Source organism: Monomorium pharaonis, chromosome 6 (genome assembly GCF_013373865.1).
Source record: "Monomorium pharaonis isolate MP-MQ-018 chromosome 6, ASM1337386v2, whole genome shotgun sequence".
NCBI classification, from domain to species: Eukaryota; Metazoa; Arthropoda; class Insecta; order Hymenoptera; family Formicidae; genus Monomorium; species Monomorium pharaonis.
Window position 1 is genome coordinate 24,433,520 of NC_050472.1, and position 19,999 is coordinate 24,453,518.

Below are 19,999 nucleotides of genomic sequence, written 5' to 3' on the forward strand. Positions count from 1 at the left end.
TTTTCTTTGTTTTTGATCTGTGTATGTCTCGATGTATTATACGATACTTAAAAAAAAATACATGGCTGCCATTTAATATATAAGAAAGCTGTAAATGTTTGTCAAAGTTCTTTAGTAGCTATAACATTTCTACACAATTAATTCCATTATCAGACATGTTTTTTATCAGGTTATGTTAACAAATTATTATCATTAAATAAGTCACTCCGAGGATTCATACCTTATATTGTTTTTATTAATCATCGAGTTGACAAAGGGCAGCCACACCTCGATTAATCCAATGTGATTCGTCCAGATCCGTCGGGATCAAAATATACAATATAAAATTGGAAGAATGTCCAGTGGTTGCTAATACACCACGTCTAGCACTTGTCTTATATACTGGACAATAATAAACGTTTCTTATGTTAAATTTAGCTTTTTCTCCAGGTTTTAACCATATGATGGGTAGCATATCGAACATTATCTTGGGCTTGGATTCATCTAGCAGTCTCATCTTTCTGTTCCATCGAGCTCCCTCCAGAAAGAGACCCTGAGAACAATATCGCATATAAAAATTAATTTATAAATAATAATTAAATAAAAATATATAAAAACGAAAATGTCATCGTGGCAAAATAATATTCTGAAATTTTAATATAGCTTCACATTTTGATTGTATAATTATTAAATTATATATTAATAGAATTTTACATACAGTTATATAAACTCCGTATGAAGGCGCGGTGTTGATGCTCGACTCAAACTGAGTGATTTCGAATTCGAAGTCCAATTGATCAATCGGTATTTTGTGTTTACGAGCATAATTCTGCAGCACCGCCGTCAGAAACGACTGCGTGAAGAAAAAACCGGATATCCAAAACACATTTGGTGCATCGTGGTCGATCCAATCTTGTAGAAACTGCAATCTCGTCAGTAGATCATTCACATAGCTGCCGAGCGGTTTCAGGGAGGGGTACGATTTTCTGTCCCAAGCGAGCGGCACTTTGCCAATGCTCAAGCTGAGATAGACATTTTCCAATTCCGGCGACATCAACACCAATCCTTTAATGGCTTTTTGCACGTTGTCCAACGTTTCCTTGATAACCTCCGTGAGACCGTTGAATTTAACAAGTTCCTGACGCAACACTGTGTTCATGCTATTCATGTAAAGCACCGGATACTTGTTCGATACATATTCAATATCGAATTGTGGTCGCATCTTCGATAAAATCTCACTAGCCAGAGCGAAAACTACTTCGTCCGTATCTTTCTCGACTCCTAATAATAATTTAAAAAATTTTTATTCAATTTGCACGACATGTAAAAGCAATGACATTACATTATTGCAAATAGATTCCAGGCCAACATTTTTATGCTGCTATTTTACAGCAGTGTTATAGTACGATTGCATAAAATTTTATATTATTGTGATTTTGTCTATTATAATTTTACAATAAATTATTTATATCTTGTTTTTGCAATTATTTTAGTGATATACACACACACACACATAGTCTGAATATTAAATATATTAAGTGAAATTATGTGTAATATTAATAGGGATTTAGCAACAATATTATTTCAATTATAAGAAGTAAAAAAAGATCTCAGTGATTACTCTCAGTTTATGAAAATTGACTTGAGATTGGAAATAGAGAAATATGTGTATACTCGCCTACTCCGCTAATTTGTGGCTGTGTTAAAAGCACACCGGCCAACAGTTGCATTGCTTCTCGATTGTCCTTCGCTATGTCCGCATTCTCATGCAAACCAAAAACTTCCGGCATCTGATTAATTGGAAGTCTGCGAATGTACTTCAAACATCCTTCATAATCGGTGTCCTCAGGTATATGATAAATTCCGCTCGGAGAAAATGAGTACCTAGAAAGACAAATTACATAATAAGATTAATAAAGAAAAATCTAGGAAATTCAAGTTTTATTTAACAACTTAAAATTTTAAGAAAAATTTGATCGTAATTTAAATATTTTGCTTAACTTTTTTATATAAAATTAGATTTTATATTACAACATTATTGAAAATATAATCTCCGTTTTAGAAATTTGAGGAATAATTATTTTAGTTATTTTTATTTAAGCTTAAACTTTTTCGTAAGGAAATCGATAACAATTTGATCAAAGAAACGTTTTTAGATTTTTTAAAATTCTATGTAGTATTGAGAAGGAGTATTATTACTCTGTATTTGTAATAACTTCAAGATTGTAAAATTTCTTCAGCAACGAATTCAGTAGGCGTCTGTCTTTATCATCAGTCACTCTGCCTCCATAATTGCATTCCCCTGTCAGATAAATGAGCGCGTCGAACGGCACTTCGTCGTAGTCATTTAAAAACAGCTAGATTCAAATAATACAAATATAGTAACCCCATTTCATGATAATATTTTCATTCAATTAATAAAAGACCCCTATTGTCATACCTGTAATTGCAAAATACTGATACGCAAATCGGACTCGTTAAACTCGTAAGGTATGTTCCAACCAAGTGGACCAAAATTCCGTCTCTCCTGCACCACCGCGTGGAAAAAACACAGAGAGAACAGCAATCTCCTCCATTCCACTATCTTCGTACACTCGCGGAAGAATACAGGATCCGATATAGGATCGTTCAAATAACTCCGCAGCAAGTTATTCTTCAATCCTTTGGGTGGTTCGTTCGTCATCTTGACGCCGTTCTGCAATATAGATACTGGAAATCCTTTAGATGGATAGCTAGTCAGCCATAAGCGGAAGTCGCGATGCGTCTTCTCGGACACGATGATTTCGTCACATATTCGGTCGAGTTCTTTCATCCACGACACGGCGAGGTGGCAGTTTTGCAGGATGACCCATTCGCCGCTTTTGATACCGCGCTCGATCATACCAATTGCAATCGGGCCTTGGCCCTGGCCTAGCGATATCGTCATGAGATTCTTTTTCGAGATTCCGCGATCCTCGGCAAATTTAATCAGCCCGGCCATCGGGTCTGATCCGGGCGAGAGCACAAAGATGAGAGGTGTGATGTTGCTCGAGTCGTCATACGAACTCTGAAGATCAAACGGCGGTGGTTCCACGAAAGACGCGCCCATGTGATGGATGATGAATGATTGAACGGCAGCGACCAGCTTGTCGGTCCTCACGCATCTTAGAATCACGAGCTTTTTCAAGGTCTTCTCGTCTTCGTGGTCAAACGGTGGTGGGAAAGGATGATCCTGTGGATTCGATAGGTCGTAATATGACTGCCACTGCGACACGTTGGACTGGAAAGATTCCCTCAACTTTTCAAGACCCGGTAGAAGACTTGCCCTCACAATTTCGGACCAGGATTTGTCGGACAGCCACGAAGGATCGGGATTGGGATAAGGATTATCGAGAGCTACTCCTCCCGTCAACAAGAACACCCAGAGCTCTTCTTCCAGTTTATGAGCGGCGCGTAGCAGACCAGCGCAGAGCACCAGAGAAAATATTAATTTGTCCTTCTCGAACAGAGAACGGCACACGTTTCTATAGATGCTCGCAGTAAAATATGAATTGAGACTCTTCATTCGTGTGTCCAGATCAGTCGACTGTTCGCTGTGAGCTATTGCCATGACATAAAGATGCAGAAACCATGGTAGCGAATACTGGTACATAGAATCGATGTTAGCTAACTCGGAGATACAAAAGAAGAGAATCGCGCCGTGTTTTGAGACGGGCTTGTAACCATTGCGAGCTTTGTCTATCTCCGCAGAGGTCTTCACTGCAATTTCCTGTTTCGTCTGAATGTCTTCTGACAGCATCTTTGAGGTCGAGAGTATTCTAATAGCGGTCTCATCCTCAAGTATGTTACCCTCGGATGTTGTGAGAACTTCCAGGATTTTATCTTCAATCTCTTTCAAGATTCTTCTGTTATTCGCGCCCTCCACTATTAGTTGATTCTTTTTCTCCTCTAGTGTCGGTAATTCCTTGGCCACTACTATACCTAATAATTGATCTTGCAGACCCTTTGGTGTGATCATGAAGTTCAGTAGCGTCACCTTTACCGCGATTTCGGGCAGGTAATGCGGATTTCGCAGACGCGTGGTGATATAGAATCTAAAGTTCGGATTGTACTCCAGCACGGTCTCGCCGAACTTCATGTACAGTACTCCACGCTGCTTGTATACGTTCTTCAACAATACTGGTTCTAAAATTGCATCAATTTCCTCGAGAATGTTCTCCAGTAACACCGGCGTTCCGAGCTGAATGCTCGTTTCCATCACTCTCGCGTAATTAGGATCTGTAAGTTTAATCACTGTCAGCTTGTTCGGCTTTTCCATGTTTTTCACCCACTTATTTGCCTGATTCTGCGGATCGATCATGAGCGGCCAACGGTCGGCATGCTTCACGATTATACCATTTTCTATCGAGAAGTTATCGGCCGGTAGACCTTGAATAGTCCATCCCCTTATTTCTACGGGCTCACCCAATATATCGATCAGATTAAATTTTGCTCCACATGGTATAGCTGCTTGCATGCAAGAAGAGTGCCACTGATCAATTAACTTGTTTCTGTATTCTACTGTAAACGCTCCCAGATAAGCCACTACTCCGGACGACAAAAGAACATCTCCGATTATGTTCCCTAAGCTGGCGCCCAGTTTATCGGCGGTCTCACTCCATCTGTTCTTCTCGCCACTCAGACCACCCAGCAGCTTCTCGGCTCTCTCCAACTTCTGGCTGCAATAGTCGATTTGATCCTCCAGCTTCTTCTTCTCACGCATACACTCAGCGAACTCGTCGTTCAGCGATTGTAATTTCTGCGTGACTTCCTGCAGCAGAGCCCTCTTCTCGTTAAGCATTTCCATTTGCGTGGCCAGTGCGGCCTCCGCCTCCGCCAGCATTGCCTTCTTCGGTGCTACGACCTTGATCACGCGATCGTACACCTCCATGGCGCGCACCCATTTGCAGAGACCTTCGCACGCAGTGGAAACTTTCTTGATTGCGTCCGGCTGGAAACTGCGGTCATTTATAAACTTCTCGCGAATACGCTTCATGTACGCCGGCGGTATGTTGTCCTTGTCAAAATTTTTCAAGTTTTCCAGGAATTTCATGTCGCCCAGTAGCTTAATAGATGCGGGCCAGTAATCATCTGCCATTTGGCCAGTGACCGGATCTTGTACTCGGTCTGGTTTCACACCCTTCAGTACGCAAACCGCCTCCATTACCAGTCTAACGCCAGCAGGTGGACTCTTCATCGCTTTCACAATCGTGATGTCTGCTGGTTTCAAAGTGTCCAATGCCGCTAGGGCGGCTTCCAATGCCGGAGTGGCCTCCGCCAGATCGCTTTCGCAATCGTCCTTAATCGCTTGAGCCGCTGCAGCCGCTTCATTCGCCAAAGCTTCATCAGCCGCCACGATCTCTTTCTTCGCCTCCACATTCACCGTGTCCTGTTCGATTCGTATCATTAGCTTGTCGCTCAATTGCGACTGCGCTAATAATTTCGGCTGTAATTGATGCAACTCGTTCTGCATAATCGTCACTTGGCTGGCGGCGAAATCCAGCTTTTCTAGACCAGTTTCGTAGCGATTCTGCTGGACGGTAATCTGCTCGATTTTTTGTCCATGCAATCTGTACAATGACTTGATTAGTTGTAAGAAACTTGTGGGTGTGATGTAATATCGTCTACCATAAGTTAAATAATAATCTTCACTCGTCACGGAGACGCTTGTGTGAAACTGTTTGCACATCTGCACACATTTCTCTCGTAGTTCCGAACCGATATCGAGATCTCTCAACGACATTCTAGCTACTTTTTCAAGGGCATCTTCGGGCCAAAAAGTGTACCAATCGATAGTGCAACAATTGATAAGCGAAGGAAACATCCTGAGACGATTGCGGAAAGTGTCACCTATTGGCGACATCGTCAAGACTATGTGAAGATTCTTCTTAATCCTTTCGATAAAAAGATTGTACAGTACCAGCGGCGTCATTTCTACTTTCTTACCGCCGCTCACATCCCGCGCGACGGTCATCATCCTCTCTAATATCTCTGCCTTCTCATCCATCGCATACAAGTTCGGCACATCCGCGGTATTCAGAATCATGTTGATGTCTTCGATAAAAGATTCATCCTTGATTTGATGATCGCCGAAGATGAAAACGGTAGGCTTGCCGTCACAGCCAACGCGCAACAGCAATTGTTTTAGGTCCTCTCGCCACTCAGTCGGACCATAAGTCCTAGTGATCTCGATTTGATGTATCTGATACTCGCACATGCTGGTTGCCAGTTTGGCACAGGAATTGCGACCGGAACCACCCACCCCGACGAGCAAGGCGTGGCCGTTATCCTGCAACAATACTCGAGAAATACGGGACACGTGCTCGATGGCGTAACGAAATAGCACCAGGTTCATCGGCGTCTGCGAAACCGCATTGTACTCTGACAAATAGTAATCCATTTTCTCCTGAAGATCGTCCAAATCCGTCACTTCGTCATACACCTTCGGATCAGCGTCGGGCTCGATGTAGTTCCCGAAGAAAAGATCACAAATGTGAGAACTCTTGATCGCTTTTTCACCTGCCTTCAACAAATTAGCGAGCACTTTCTCTAACGGCTGTCGCAGTTGATCGTAGCATGTGTGTCGTATCAACCTGAACAGTGTTTCACGATCGGTATCGTCTATTAGTCTGTCATGAAAAACTCGGTATACTTCGTGAATCCACAATCTAATAAGCTTGTCAGGATCCTTCATTCTAGTAGCCGGTACCAAAAGCACGCCACCGATAACTCGACTGAAATCACGCAAGTTGAATTTGTAGTGACTCCTCGATGGCGTTGGTAGGAAATTCTTGATGGCTTCAAGAAACACTTTCATAGTAGCGTTCACCACCATTTTACTTAATCGTGAAACCTCCAGGATGAAGCCTTTGGCAAAATGCCAGTCGAGAATCGAAGAGAAAATCTTTGTCATCGTGGCCTCCTCGAAAGAATCGATACCAATCACATGCATATGGCGAGTGAAACGCTGTGTCACAACATTAGAACCACCTCCAGGTGGAACCATAGCAGCGATCAACAAGATATCTACCAGATACAGCATCGAGGTGTCCTTCGGATCGAACCAGTAGCCGTGATCTACCCACTGACGAAGTAGCTCTATCGGTGGTTGGGCGCCATAGATCTCGACCTGTGGCATGCTAAGATCGTCTACAAATAATACGCATTTCTTCCCCATAGCGGGACCATAAACCCCTTTTCTCCTTCTATCTAACTTCGACATAACTATTTCCTGTGTCTGCGGCGCACTCGTACGCGCACTAAAGTTTACAACATTCTCAAGATATTTCTCCCGTGGCAGTGATACAAGATAGTCTAGCACAATTGCGGACTTGCCAGTGCCTGTCGGACCCACGAACAGAAGCGGCACTGATCGGTGCATAAATTTCTTGATAAAGAAATACTGAATGGACGTTTCCATCGTCTGGATGATGAGCTCGCTGGCTTTCGCTGTTGCCGGCAAAGGTGCCTGGAATGTGAATATTCTAAATGTCTATTATTTTCTTACTTTATATTCATAAATTTTAGATATTTTACTTAAAGATTTTATTTTTATTTTTCAGTTTTTATTTATTAATTTTTTCTCTTAATAATATTTAAAATGTATAAAATTCATATACTTTTAAATAGGTTTTAAAAACATAAAGTTAAAAATTTTAATTTTTTAAAATTTCTTCTTGTTCGATATACAAGTATTTTTCACAATACCTGCTGCATAGTATCCAACCAAGATATCCAGCATCCATTGTTTCTCTTATCGTAAATCCAATCATATACCGTACCTCTATCGGGAAAGATTTGTTGCTTCGTCAATTTGAACACCTTCGGTTTAGGATACTCATCGATATTACCGAGTAATAATTTTCGCAGATACACATCAAAGGTTTTTCTACTGTCACTTGTTAATGTTGAGCAAATGCCCCAAACTATACTGAATAATAATACGCATTGAAGCCACACTGTGCTCACTTGCGTTTCCTCTGCCAACATCATGCTGAATACTCTCGTGAAAGACTATTAAACCAAAAAAATATTACATTAAAATAAATGTGAAAAATTACACATATTTTTAACATATTGTAATTTTTTAACTTTAAAAGATTTATCTTTTTCTTATTTTAAATAAAATTAAATCTTCTTAAATCAAGTACACAAGTTTAGTACAGATTTTCAGTTTTTTGTACTTACTAAAAACATATGTATCTCTGATGTATCTATAAAAGTTTTACAATTATATCGAATAAAACGTAATATCGGCACAGTCAGCCACTCGATTAACTCGACAATGAGTTCATATTGCTCGACTAATAATTTCTCCCTAAGATGCTTTTTATAAGATTCGAAGATTGGTTGCCAACCCAATTGAGAGGGCTCCATGTAAATCATGCCGCATCTGCTGACGGTGGCGGGCGAGGCGTGTTCGAGATCGGCCGGCTCAAAAAACATGTTCATCTTCGCGGACATCTGTATAATTTCGCCGGACATCAGACAGAGCTTCTTATTGTCGTCCAGTACGGTATTCATGCTCTCGATCCAGATCGCGTCCACTGGACCGTCGAAGACAATCCACTTGCGTTCGATCGCGATGGACTGCGCGTATTCACGAAACGTATTGGCTAGCACGCCGTCGCTCCACTCATGCGACACCGGATCAAAGCTACCGTACAGTTGGCTCAACGGAATGGATTTAGGATTGATCACCCGATAGACCGTGCGATATTCTCGCATCGTAGCTTTACGTATGCCCGACAAATCGCCCAGGGATTCGGCCAACACCTGATAGGCCTGAGTCTTTCCGCCCAAGGCCGTGCCGACGATCATTAAGCCGTGCCGTACAAGTAACATTTCGTAGATCTGTACGATCTTTTCTAGATACCAGTTAGTAGCTTGGAGATTCCGCTTTTCCAAATTCTTCTTCAGCAGTTCCACCAATTCGTCACGTTCCGGTTGAGGCAACTGCACGTCCGGGAAGAGATCCATGTAGATGCCGTTGAAGAGAGAAATGTCTTCGGACAAGAACTTGGGCAGATTGACGTCCACAATGGCACGTAGGACTAGAATATGTTCGTTGCGCTTCGGATACTTAAGTTTCAGATTGCCAGCCGCTATCAGCACGGTCTTGACTGCTCGCATTCCGTAATCGTAATGACTTTGCGAACTTAACTGTTCAGAGCACAGCTTGTAGGTGTGAACTATTTTCTCTGCGAGAGGCTTGGCATCCGTGAAGCCGTATGAATACAAGGTGATTTCACCGATCATGGCATAGTCCGGCACCATCATCGCTACTGTTCGGAATAACACCTTCAGATTGTCCGGTAGCTCCTGCCGACCGGCGTAACCTGGGTTCATAGTTATAATGACGTTGCAAGTGGGATTCAATTTTAATTCAGTGCCCTCGAACACAAATTTGTCGAGCTTCATACTTATGGCCATCTGTATTGATAATATCTGTTGTGCAATCACGGACAGCACCTCCAGTTCGATCCTATTAAACTCATCGAAACACGCCCAGGCTCCCGATTGCGCGAGACCTTTAAAGAACTTGCCCATCGCCTTGTAATCAAGTCCCTCAGAACAGTTAAACACCACGCACTGTTTGGCCACGGCTTTCGCGAGATCTTTAGCCGTTTCCGTCTTACCAGTGCCCGCCGGCCCTTCCGGCGAACCACCCAGGTTTAGTTTTAGTGCGCCCATCAGAGTTCTGTAGCATCGATCCGTTAGTGGTGTTATCACCAGTCTGGACGTGTTGCCGAGATACTCGAAGGCATACATAATATTAGTCGTGACCATAGAGACGGTGATGCAGTCGTCCAGCCAGTAGTAACGAAGTTGCGCTATCCAGTTGAAATCCGAAGGATTGTCGACTCGTTTGTCGACCAACAGCTTCACTACGTCCCGGGCGTGTACGTCTATAACTATCAGGGCGTTCAATGTTATCCTGGCACCGGGTTCTAATTTACCACGTACGAGCGCCACAATATCCTCTATTTGATCAGTGCACTTATGCAGATAAGATGCCGTGGAACGATCCTCGAAGGATTCGTACACCTCACTGGTCCAGTGTATTTGGCTGCTACAGATGACGATTTGACCGGGCCACGAAAGCACCCACTCCTCACGCATGGCATCGAAGTATGCTATTATACTCTGCTCGGCGACATCGCGCAATGATATCACCATGAGCTCTTCGACTTGACACAACCATCTTTCAACCATACCTTTCGCATCGGCCGGATAAATCTTGCCGCTTAGGGGCACGTACTCCTCCTCAGCCGATAACATGCCAATGATCTCCTCGTCCTTAGTAAAACGGAGCTTACTGATACCTTCAAAGCACTTCCGCAGATGCGGCTGCACTCGCTGTGGATCTTTGGTTTCGGACAGAATCTCCAGGAGTTCGTCGTTTGACAAGAAGAAGAATCGCGGGAAGAACAGACGTTTTTTCTCCAAGTAATCGTTCAGACCCTTCTGGATCTCCTCGAGAAGCGAGTTGCAGAGCTTGAATTCCTGCAGCATATTCGGCATTGCGGTAGCATCGGTCACCCGTCTATTGTCAAAAACATATGACATAATGCTACGCCAGATCTTATCAATCCTGCGAAAGTTTCGCGATTCGGTCGGCATCTGGCGCATAATATCCTCACTACTAAATATCGGCTCGAGATACATCCAAGTGCCCTGGCAAAGCAGCCACTGATCAATGATATCCTGCATCATTATCAGTTTTTCTTCCCATTGTTGCATCTCTTGTTCAAATGCCTTCACAAAAGGCGAACCGCGCATAGTCTGCGCCTTGAGAATGTGATCGTCCAGCAACATCTGTATGTCGTCTACAGCGGATAATATATACACCCCAGTTTCTCGATAAGGTGTCAATTCGAAGTACACCTCCTGCCACTCCTCCTTCATTTTCTGCAGATTTCGCTGCAAAGTGTACTCCTTCGTAGCTGCTGAACCTATCTCTTCCAGCTTGGCAATGTAAGCGGGTAGACCATACTCAATCATTTCTGATAGATTACTAATGTCTGTTAATACTATCGGCACATCGATAATCTTGCTAATCGCCTCCCAGTGTCGCGTTTGCAGACCCGGTGTACAAATAATCTGCAATACTGGAATAAATTGCCGGAACTTCTCCACTTTGCCGCGCACCATCTCGGCGACGCGTCTCGCGCCTGGTACGTCCGTTAGCATACGCGACAGCTTGTATAAGGTTCGCCATGTATTTTCGGTTTCCTCGCGCACTTGCTCAGCGTCCAGACCCATAAATGGACCATAGAACCATTTGTCGTAATTACGATGGAAGTCCAAAGCGATATGCCAGAGCTTGTCGAAGGTGTCGACCGTGCTAGACATAGCTGGCAGCTCCATGTACGGGCTCAGTTCCATGTCCAGCAGTCCCTCCTCCTCATTGATCTCTTCAGCTTCCTTACGGATCTCTGTCATGGTTGCAGAAATGTGTTCAATTTCTTTTACAGCTTGTTCCATTTCCTCCATCGTGAGAACCGGTGGATCTTTTCGCTTGAATTGCTCGATCTCCAGTTGTATCGTAATTATTTTCTTCTCAAAGGTATTTCGTCTCGTACGAAGCATCGTTTCCAGAAAGTCCTTTCTCATGTTTAATCTATTACTCGCCAATTCCATCACAACTTCCATTTCCTTTGGCCAAGTGATAGTACGTGAATTTAAGTGAATATCTTCGTCCGAGAGCGGCTGATGATCAAATAGGAACAATGTCAGTTCGACCGAACGCGCTAACCGTCTTCTCAGATTGAACATCGTCGTATCGCGGCTCTCGCACAAATAGTTGTACAGCTCGACAACTTGCTGTGTCGTTTCCGGCATCTTCGAAATAGTCTCCGCAATCTCGTCAAAAACTGAGCACAATTCACGATTGTTAGCTCGTAACTCGTCCGCAAAAAAGTCACATATTCTACTTCGAAGCGTATACAGAATTTCTCTCATCGTATCATTCACTGTACTACAATCGATCTCGATCATATTTAGTGGAATCTGTTGTAAAAAAAAACAAATTATATAAATTATTACGAATTTCTGAAATTTATGAGACTAGCATAACGCTATAAACTTTTCTCTAGAAATCAGGTTGATAGTAAATAATATTACGTTATATAAAAAGATAAAAAATATTTTTAAATTAATAATTCGTATTGTGAATGTAAGATAAAGAATTATGTAGGTTATCATCCAAAATAATCGTAATTTATTCATACTTACTTTACATCGAAACATACAAATCTCTTTTCGCAAAGCATCATATGCCTTTATCTGTTGTTCAAACTCTCGTAACAATGGTACCGGCTCAAGCTTGAAAAAATTGTCTAATTTTTTTGCGGCTGTCCCACTCGTGATATACAGCAAATTCTGATAGCAGTTGAGATAATTATCGGGACCAGTCATATGCTTAATAATTACGTCCAAGACGTCGTTGATGATGCTCAATACCTATTGCAACGCGATAGAAGAATTGCGTGATTAATTTATCAAACGTTCAGCATTCTCTCTCATTTAAGTTTTTTTTTTACAATATAAATATTATACATATAATTACCGTATCTTCAAATCGCAAAATAGGAAATAAATGACCAACATTCTTTAGTTCCGGAAACAGAATAGCCTCTATTTTGGGTATCGCGGCGCCTACCATGATGATTTTGTCAAAACATTGCGAGATCATGGTGTGCAATTTTAAGACACTCGGTCTGCAGTGCAATCTCGTCGTATTAAGTTCTGGTTCCACTTTTACTGTTATGAAAGGAGTTCTACAATGTAATTTCTGCTGTATTCAAATTCATTGCAATTACACAAAATATAGCAATATGTATAAGGAAGGAATTAAATCTTACTCGAGAAACATGAGATCCTTGTAATCTCCTTCGAACATATTGCCAGCTTTGTACCGCATAAAAAAGTCCCTTACATCTTCTAGCGTTTTCATTATCATGATTCGCAATTGCTTCGATAATAAAGAATTAACGCTGCGAAAATATTTCTCTATCATTGCGGTGGATGCGTCGGATTGCGTTTCAAAGTATTGCGACCAATCGTGTTTTTTCTCGAGAAAGATTTCCGCCACGTCGGCCAGCCATTCTTTAACAAGAATGTCGGTAGCAGCAACACACAAGGCGTCAAGTCTTGGTTCAATTTCCATAGCCGGAACAGGAAGCGTGCCAAAATCTTGCATATGAATTATTCTTATTTGATGGTATCTAAGATAAGAAAAAAAATAATAAATTCATATTAAACATTAATTCAGAAAAACAAACTCGACGATAAAAGCAATGTATTTCATTTAAATTATTTCAATTATTTAATTAATCAGTAGAACAAAAAAATTAAACTTCTAATCTTTTAATCTTCATAATCATAGAATCTTACTTTTTAAACCATAGATCTTGGATGTCTCTTAATATCTCATTCCCGATAAAAAGATTGTGTCGCACCAAATGACTTGCCATAACTTTGGACTGATGCCAGGGCACTGGTGCTCGAATGCACAAAACGGGAAATTCGATAGGAAAAGTCTCGATAGATAAACGTTTTCGTTCATCGGAATCTATCAAAATGTAATCCACAATTGCACTACGAATGCTTCGTTTATAGTCATCAATTATTTCTGGCTCCAAACCTTTCATTATAATGTCAAAGCTGTAAAAGACATTTCTTTGATTATTTAATTAAAAAGTTCATAAAAATTTATTGTCAGTGTAAAATGCGTATAAAATGCTTTAAAAATAATTTAAAATACATTAATATAAAATATATACATTAATGTATATATTTTACAAATAGTAGTTATTATAGAATATTCGTTTTTCTATTTAAACAAATCAAAAAATTAAATAAAATCGAAACATGGTAATGAGTAATGTTTCAAAAAGTTTAAACTATTTTCAGACTAAATAACATAGAAATAAATAAATATGATACTTACTCCTCACGTTCTTGTAACTTATCACTAATGCGCTTCTTCGCTGTTTCAATATTAACATAATCGTATGGTTGTATGTGATGGTAGCTTATGCAATGATCTCTAAGATAAATTATTTTGGCAACATCCTCAGGTTTTACTAATCGTTTCTGCTCCTTATCAATAATTGCCATTATTTCAGCTAATTGTTCATCCACAGATTTCGGAATTTCTGCTTCAACATAAGGTACTATCTATGATATGTAATTTTTAATTATCTTAAATATTTGTCCACTCAATTAAGAAAACATTAAAATCTTTTATTTAAAGTATTTATAGAATTTAAAAAACATTTCGTGTTACCTCTCGATCCAATTTTTGCTTTGTTATTTTTTTCTTGCACATGGTTAATTCTTTTTTCATCAAGATTTTTGTCTTCCGACTTTTCTTCCGCAACCACGTATCATCCGCTAAATCTCTCAGACTCACTATATTTTCTGGTAAAGAATCGCGTTTCTTCTCTTCCGTTACTGCAATTTTTCGTTTAAGTTCCTCGTTATGTCGTTCGACAAGAATATGAGGTGGACTTGCAAGTACGCCATCGGTACCAAAAGGATGCCATCGTGCAGGCTTGACACTACGTCTAGTCAGAGTTCTGGTTCGATATGTGTTTACGCTGGGTGTAAAGATACTGCCTATACTATCAGTAGGTTTTACATAGCTGTGCCAGTATTTGTATGGAACAGTCTTCGTCCACGAAGATTCCTGTATCAATTTCTCTTTCTCTGCAAGTTGCAGCGCTTTTAAAGTTACCGGTGATGCACAATCCTTAGATCCCACTATTACATTTACTTTGTCCGAAGTTCCACGTGTTTCCTTTTCTTCAGCCATTTTTGTCACTCAAGTTAACATATTGAAGATACAAAAGACACCCTGTTTAATTGCAAGTAATCATTAACGAGCGTAGTCTAAGAAAAAAGACTTTTATATTCCATATTCTTATCATTGTTCAATATTATTATTATTAGAAAAGATGAATAAGTTCGGCTAATAGAGTTGGCTATTTTACCTATGTTAATGTGCAATTGATGTATTCAAATTGTCAAGTAACAACTAACAAGTATATCGACAATTTCTCCTTAACTCGAAATACTCGAATCAACATGTTATATGTATATCATATCACGACGGTAACTATGACGACGGTATGGAGATTATTGGAAATGATCGGTAAAAGATACAAGATATGAATTTACGAACATAATATATATATGTACATTAAAATAAAATAAAGGATTACTGAGATTGAATATAAATGGTATTATCTACAATTATATATAATTATATAAATAATTATTAATTAAGATAAGATCACAATATGCATAACACAATTAGATAATTATTATTTTATTGTCTAATATTGTGTAAAAAGTGTTATATTAAAAATGTTATTATTTTATTATATATAACAATCTTGAACGTTCAGATTTTAACAAATCGTAGAAGTAATTCTTAAATGAGATTTAAAAGTAATTACAACTATATGTAAAAAAATTATGCTTCTAATATAGGCTTTGGCAGTTTGTTACCAAATTGTCAACTAATGCATATTATTAACTATAATCATCTTTCTTCAAAATTGATCGATGATAAAGTACGTCGACGAGAAAGTAAAATTTTTTTATTTTCATAATTTTGCTCAGCAAGCCCAACATCCTGGCTAAGATTATTTTCATTAGAAACACAAGCATCTAAAAGATAACAAAACAATATTTTTAAGTTGTTAACAATGATTACATAGAGATATGTATAATTTTATAGTACACATAACTTACGTTTATTAGCACATTTACCGAAACTTTTTAAAAGAAATTGTTTATCTTGAGACTGCAGAACAAGCATGTCCGACAAAATTTGTAAAAGTTCCTTACTCGCGTTTGCTTTTGCTCGAAGACAATACACTGCAATACTTTAACAAAAACATTTAATAAATTTATAATATTGACATTATTTGATTATATATATTTATAATTCATATAAATTATCTACCACATGCCGACCAATATCGCAGCGCCAGTTACTGAATTCGTGAGTTTTGAAACAACGTTCCAAAACGGACTATCTCTTTTCAACGAAAACATTCCGTCAACAATAAAATCCCAAGTGTGAGTATGATTTCTGAATGGTCCACACTCGTCACTTTTCACATTCGTGATGATGTATCCTATCGTGAATAATACGACAATAACGCTGAAAAACGCCAGCGCCAGGAACAGCGTTTGCGTTTGTGCCGCTCGCCAGGGTTGTGACGGCCGCTGGTAATATCTTTTTAGTTCGTACTTTTTCACGTAAAACGTAAAAATTAATTTTATCACGATCGTAACGGATATTAGTGGACTAAAATAAAATCCCATCCAAAAGAGCGTCTGATTATATATGAGATTTAATGTGTTGTGAGCGATATCAAATTTCGGTCTGCCGATTTTCGTCGAAAATCCTTTGTATAACATGGACCGTGTAAAATGTAAACATGCCTCTAGTAGCGAAGCTATGAAATCCACTATGATAAGCCGATAGATCTCTTCTCCTAAGTGAGTTTGCCAGCAATGCGACGTACTGTTAATTATCCAGAAGACAAATAAAGTACCAATTATTGTCGCGGCAACTGTGTAACTTCTGACAATTGTTACGTAAAGTTCTGTGCGTTTGTTACTGTAGCATTCTAGCGACGCCTAAAAATAAAATATTAATATTATAATTGCCTAAAAATAAAAATGTTAATATTATAATACTATAATATTAACTATTAAATTTAACAAATTATTTTCATAATAAAAAATTAAGCTACTTACTAGATAGGAGATAATCGCTGGAAAGATGTGAATGATGGTAGTAATAACTATTGGTACAATCATAATCGAAATAGTTGGGGATGCTTCTATTTCGTACCTTAGACTTAACAGCGTCCAAACGAGTGCACCAGCACCGCAAATCATAAATATAACAATAGATGTTACGGCAAGTTGCGTTATAATTAACAAACACTTGGCAAACCAGTGCAAACGTATATGCTGTCGCGTTTCGGCTAACAGCTCTTCCAGTTCTTTATAAATTGATGCTGATTGCAAGGTGGCAGTTTTTGACGAAGATATGCTAAAGTCCCATCCACAAAATATTTTGTTGCAATATAAATTGTGCACTTTTCCACGTATCTCGACGTAAGACTTTCTATAAGAAGATATAACTCTAAAAAAAGAATTAACATTACAAATAAATTACAAATTGACCGAATAATTTATTCACATTAATTTTATCACATACTTGAGAGACAGTGCAATAAACGTAATTATATAGCAAAAAAGCAGAGTTAGAAAATAGGCAAATGGAATGCTATATTTGGTTCCAAGTAGTGCGTCTACTGTGCCATTAGAATAAAAACCATAATACATTATTGTGTAAGATAAAAACCCCTGGAAATCAATATATCGTGATGTGTGCCAATATTTAAAAAAACATGCTACTCATAAATAATTGCAATACATACACTGCCTGTTAAAAAATCTAGTACTTTAATGTTGTCTGGTACATGCGTTTGATCCAAAGATTGTGGAATCACAATAAAAGATACACTGCAAATATAAAAAAATCTATTAAAACCTTATTAATTACTCCATTTAATACAAGAAGTTATGTAAAATAAATATTAAAAAAGCTATTGTAAAATTGTAATTATGTAAAGTACTCTTCGCCAACAAAATAAAGGTCAGAGTTATAAATATTGTAAAAATTTTTCTTTTAATTTTAAATAACTTTAAAGTAATGCAAAATTTTTACCAAAATACATATTATAAATACAAGTTCTCGTTGCAAAACAAGATAAAATGTATGCACCTCAAGATGCAGGAAATTATGTTGAAAAAGAGTAACCATCTCAAAAATTTCAAGTATGTTGCTATACCACTTCCATGGTGACTCTCAATAGTTTTAATTGTTTGATGCCATAATTTCATTGTCGATAAGAAGTTTCGCATTATTACCCAAATCTGTGTCAAGAGAATTCAAATTTTTTAAATTTTTTATTGATAATACAAAAACAACAATTTTGTTTTGATAGAATTAGCATTACCTTTGCAAACTTTAAACTAACATTATATCTAAACAGTTTCCAACAGTTAATCGATCTTTTCCTTGTCTTTCGATTGATAGTTGCTAACAGCTGTGATTTAACAAATTTTTTCACAGTGAGGCACTGTGGTATTGTCCTCACCGTCTCCAACCTGAACTGTTTGGACTCAGGATCATTCTGCATAAACTTATCGCTTGATTGCAAATGATTGAAAATAGCATTAGCGCATTGCTCGTTAGACAAATGAGCAATGTTGCGCATTCTTAAAGTGGCATATGGAATAATAGCCAAAAAATTTAAATCATCCAACATACTACATCCTTCCTTTCCTAGAAATATAATTAATTTTATATATTCTTATAAAAAGCAATTTTATAAAAATTTTAACATAAGCATATACTTAGAGGCTACACTTACTTCCTCTTGGCAAAAGCTGTTGCATCTGAACATACTGATCTGAAGACTCCTGGAGTCCTGCTTCTTGAACCTCAGAAGACATTCTGGTAAAATCTAATATGTTTATCTATTCTGAAAAAAGAGTAACTTTATAAACACTTGGTATACTAATAAAAAAATATTGTCTCTAAAATGTAAGCTCTTAAACGTAATTGTTGTTTAACAATTAAAAGAACAGTTAATCGTTGATCAGCGGTGATCATATCTTCCAAACAAGTAAAACAAAAATAAATGTTACAATATATACGTTTGCATTGCAATCTCTGGGAAATGATTTGGTACAGATGTGTGATTAGATAAAGCATGTTGATTTAAAGTAGAAAAAAAAATTACATGATAAACAAATTTAACTCTCTCCTAAAATTTACAGTCCATAAAACTCGACTCCAATAGGTGTGGAATCATACCTCAAATTATTTAATCATGTACTTCGTCGTTCAATCTTTTCGATCGATGAGGATGATACTTTAACATTAACTTTGCATGATTGAATTTGTACTTTTCACAATCGCAATTGTGTTAAAGTAGGTATAAATAAAAAAGTAAAACTTAAGTTAAAAATGATTTTTATATTAACTTCTTTCGATAGTAATGTTAAAATAATCAACTACAATTATTTCACGAATATTATAACCTAACCTAACCTTCTTTCTAAAGTAAATTTCGCATATTAATCTCTGAGATTATAAACATCTAGTAAAAATATATCTTGCAGAAATGCATTACACAAACAAATTAAATTAGATCTTTTTAATAATTGTGCTGAATTTTAAATATCCGAGACAACATTCGATTAATTTTACTGTCAATGGATAGCAAAATATAAATTTGAATCTCTTCGCGCCTTGATCGCGAATCATCAAATTTGCAGAAAAAAGTTGGGAATTACGACTTTCGGACACGCCCGAAAATTTCAATTTGCAACGCACAAAGATACATCCGCAGAAAAGTTTGAGACGCAAGATACTCTCTTTGAATCTTTTTCAAGAGAAATTCGAAGCATCGTAAATAAAAAAGGATCAGTCGATTACCTAACCAATCGAATTTATATAAACATTCGAAAGTGATGTGCTAAAGAAATAAGACTTCAATCTTGGATTGCGCTCAAAAAGGCGTCATCTTGAAGCGATGATGATTTCCAATTATCGCAACAGTAACCGGAAGTCATTTTTGTACTTTACGTGGCACGATGGCGCCCGTTTAAATCACTAAAAAGTCCGCGAGTAAAAGAAAACCTCTCTAAATTCTTTTCGCAAAATAATAGCTATAAAATTTGTTTAAATAAAAAATTATATATGTATAGAGAAATAATCACAAACTTTTTCTTATTCAAAACTATAATTTTATGTGTGTGTGTGTGTGTGTGTGTGTGTGTGTGTGTGTGTGTACATATACACACATATAGAATGTGAAAAATGATTTTCAAGTTATTTTAACACAATCTCGAAAAAATTTTCTATTGGTTTTCGCAAGGATTATTGAAAAGAGAC

At 38.1% G+C, this 19,999-nt stretch overlaps 3 protein-coding genes across 6 annotated transcripts; all 3 read right to left on the minus strand.

Moving 5' to 3' along the window:
• LOC105838045 (dynein heavy chain 3, axonemal) lies at positions 1-14,349 on the minus strand. 2 transcript variants are annotated; one of them, XM_036288940.1, is made up of 13 exons: positions 14,291-14,349; positions 13,952-14,159; positions 13,396-13,665; positions 12,864-13,226; positions 12,569-12,779; positions 12,235-12,462; positions 8,185-12,009; positions 7,705-8,010; positions 2,420-7,465; positions 2,179-2,336; positions 1,658-1,863; positions 698-1,260; positions 1-532 (listed from the first exon to the last, which is right to left on the minus strand). In XM_036288940.1, the coding sequence occupies exons 2-13, from the start codon at positions 14,119-14,121 to the stop codon at positions 236-238; spliced, it is 11,643 nt and encodes a 3,880-aa protein (XP_036144833.1). In that variant the 5' UTR covers positions 14,122-14,159; positions 14,291-14,349; the 3' UTR covers positions 1-235. The 2 variants fall into 2 exon arrangements, with proteins under 2 accessions (XP_036144833.1, XP_036144834.1); XM_036288941.1 differs by lacking the exons at positions 13,396-13,665; positions 13,952-14,159; positions 14,291-14,349 and having other exon boundaries at positions 12,569-12,762; positions 12,864-12,940.
• On the minus strand, positions 14,181-15,021 carry LOC118646328. Its single transcript, XM_036288996.1, has one exon. The coding sequence runs from the start codon at positions 14,816-14,818 to the stop codon at positions 14,270-14,272; it is 549 nt and encodes a 182-aa protein (XP_036144889.1). The 5' UTR covers positions 14,819-15,021; the 3' UTR covers positions 14,181-14,269.
• A 157-nt stretch (positions 15,022-15,178) lies between these two features.
• LOC105838055 (transmembrane channel-like protein 5) lies at positions 15,179-19,849 on the minus strand. 3 transcript variants are annotated; one of them, XM_012683332.3, is made up of 10 exons: positions 19,541-19,849; positions 18,471-18,581; positions 18,054-18,382; positions 17,819-17,970; positions 17,472-17,556; positions 17,249-17,397; positions 16,780-17,173; positions 15,977-16,659; positions 15,763-15,896; positions 15,179-15,678 (listed from the first exon to the last, which is right to left on the minus strand). In XM_012683332.3, the coding sequence occupies exons 2-10, from the start codon at positions 18,550-18,552 to the stop codon at positions 15,551-15,553; spliced, it is 2,136 nt and encodes a 711-aa protein (XP_012538786.1). In that variant the 5' UTR covers positions 18,553-18,581; positions 19,541-19,849; the 3' UTR covers positions 15,179-15,550. The 3 variants fall into 3 exon arrangements, with proteins under 3 accessions (XP_012538786.1, XP_012538785.1, XP_012538784.1); XM_012683331.3 differs by having other exon boundaries at positions 18,917-19,849; XM_012683330.3 differs by having other exon boundaries at positions 18,471-19,849.
• Between the last annotated feature and the right edge of the window lie 150 nt (positions 19,850-19,999).

Coding starts and splice junctions, on each gene's coding strand:
- LOC105838045 (XM_036288940.1), bottom strand. CDS start 14,121: ATGGCAATTATTGATAAGGAGCAGAAACGATTAGTAAAACCTGAGGAT. Junction 13,666..13,951: donor AAGTTACAAGAACGTGAGGA/GTAAGTATCATA, acceptor TGTCTTTTACAG/CTTTGACATTATAATGAAAG. Junction 13,227..13,395: donor CAAGATCTATGGTTTAAAAA/GTAAGATTCTAT, acceptor TTCTTATCTTAG/ATACCATCAAATAAGAATAA.
- LOC118646328 (XM_036288996.1), bottom strand. CDS start 14,818: ATGGCTGAAGAAAAGGAAACACGTGGAACTTCGGACAAAGTAAATGTA.
- LOC105838055 (XM_012683332.3), bottom strand. CDS start 18,552: ATGTCTTCTGAGGTTCAAGAAGCAGGACTCCAGGAGTCTTCAGATCAG. Junction 18,383..18,470: donor ACAGCTTTTGCCAAGAGGAA/GTAAGTGTAGCC, acceptor TTATATTTCTAG/GAAAGGAAGGATGTAGTATG. Junction 15,679..15,762: donor CGGTAAATGTGCTAATAAAC/GTAAGTTATGTG, acceptor GTTATCTTTTAG/ATGCTTGTGTTTCTAATGAA.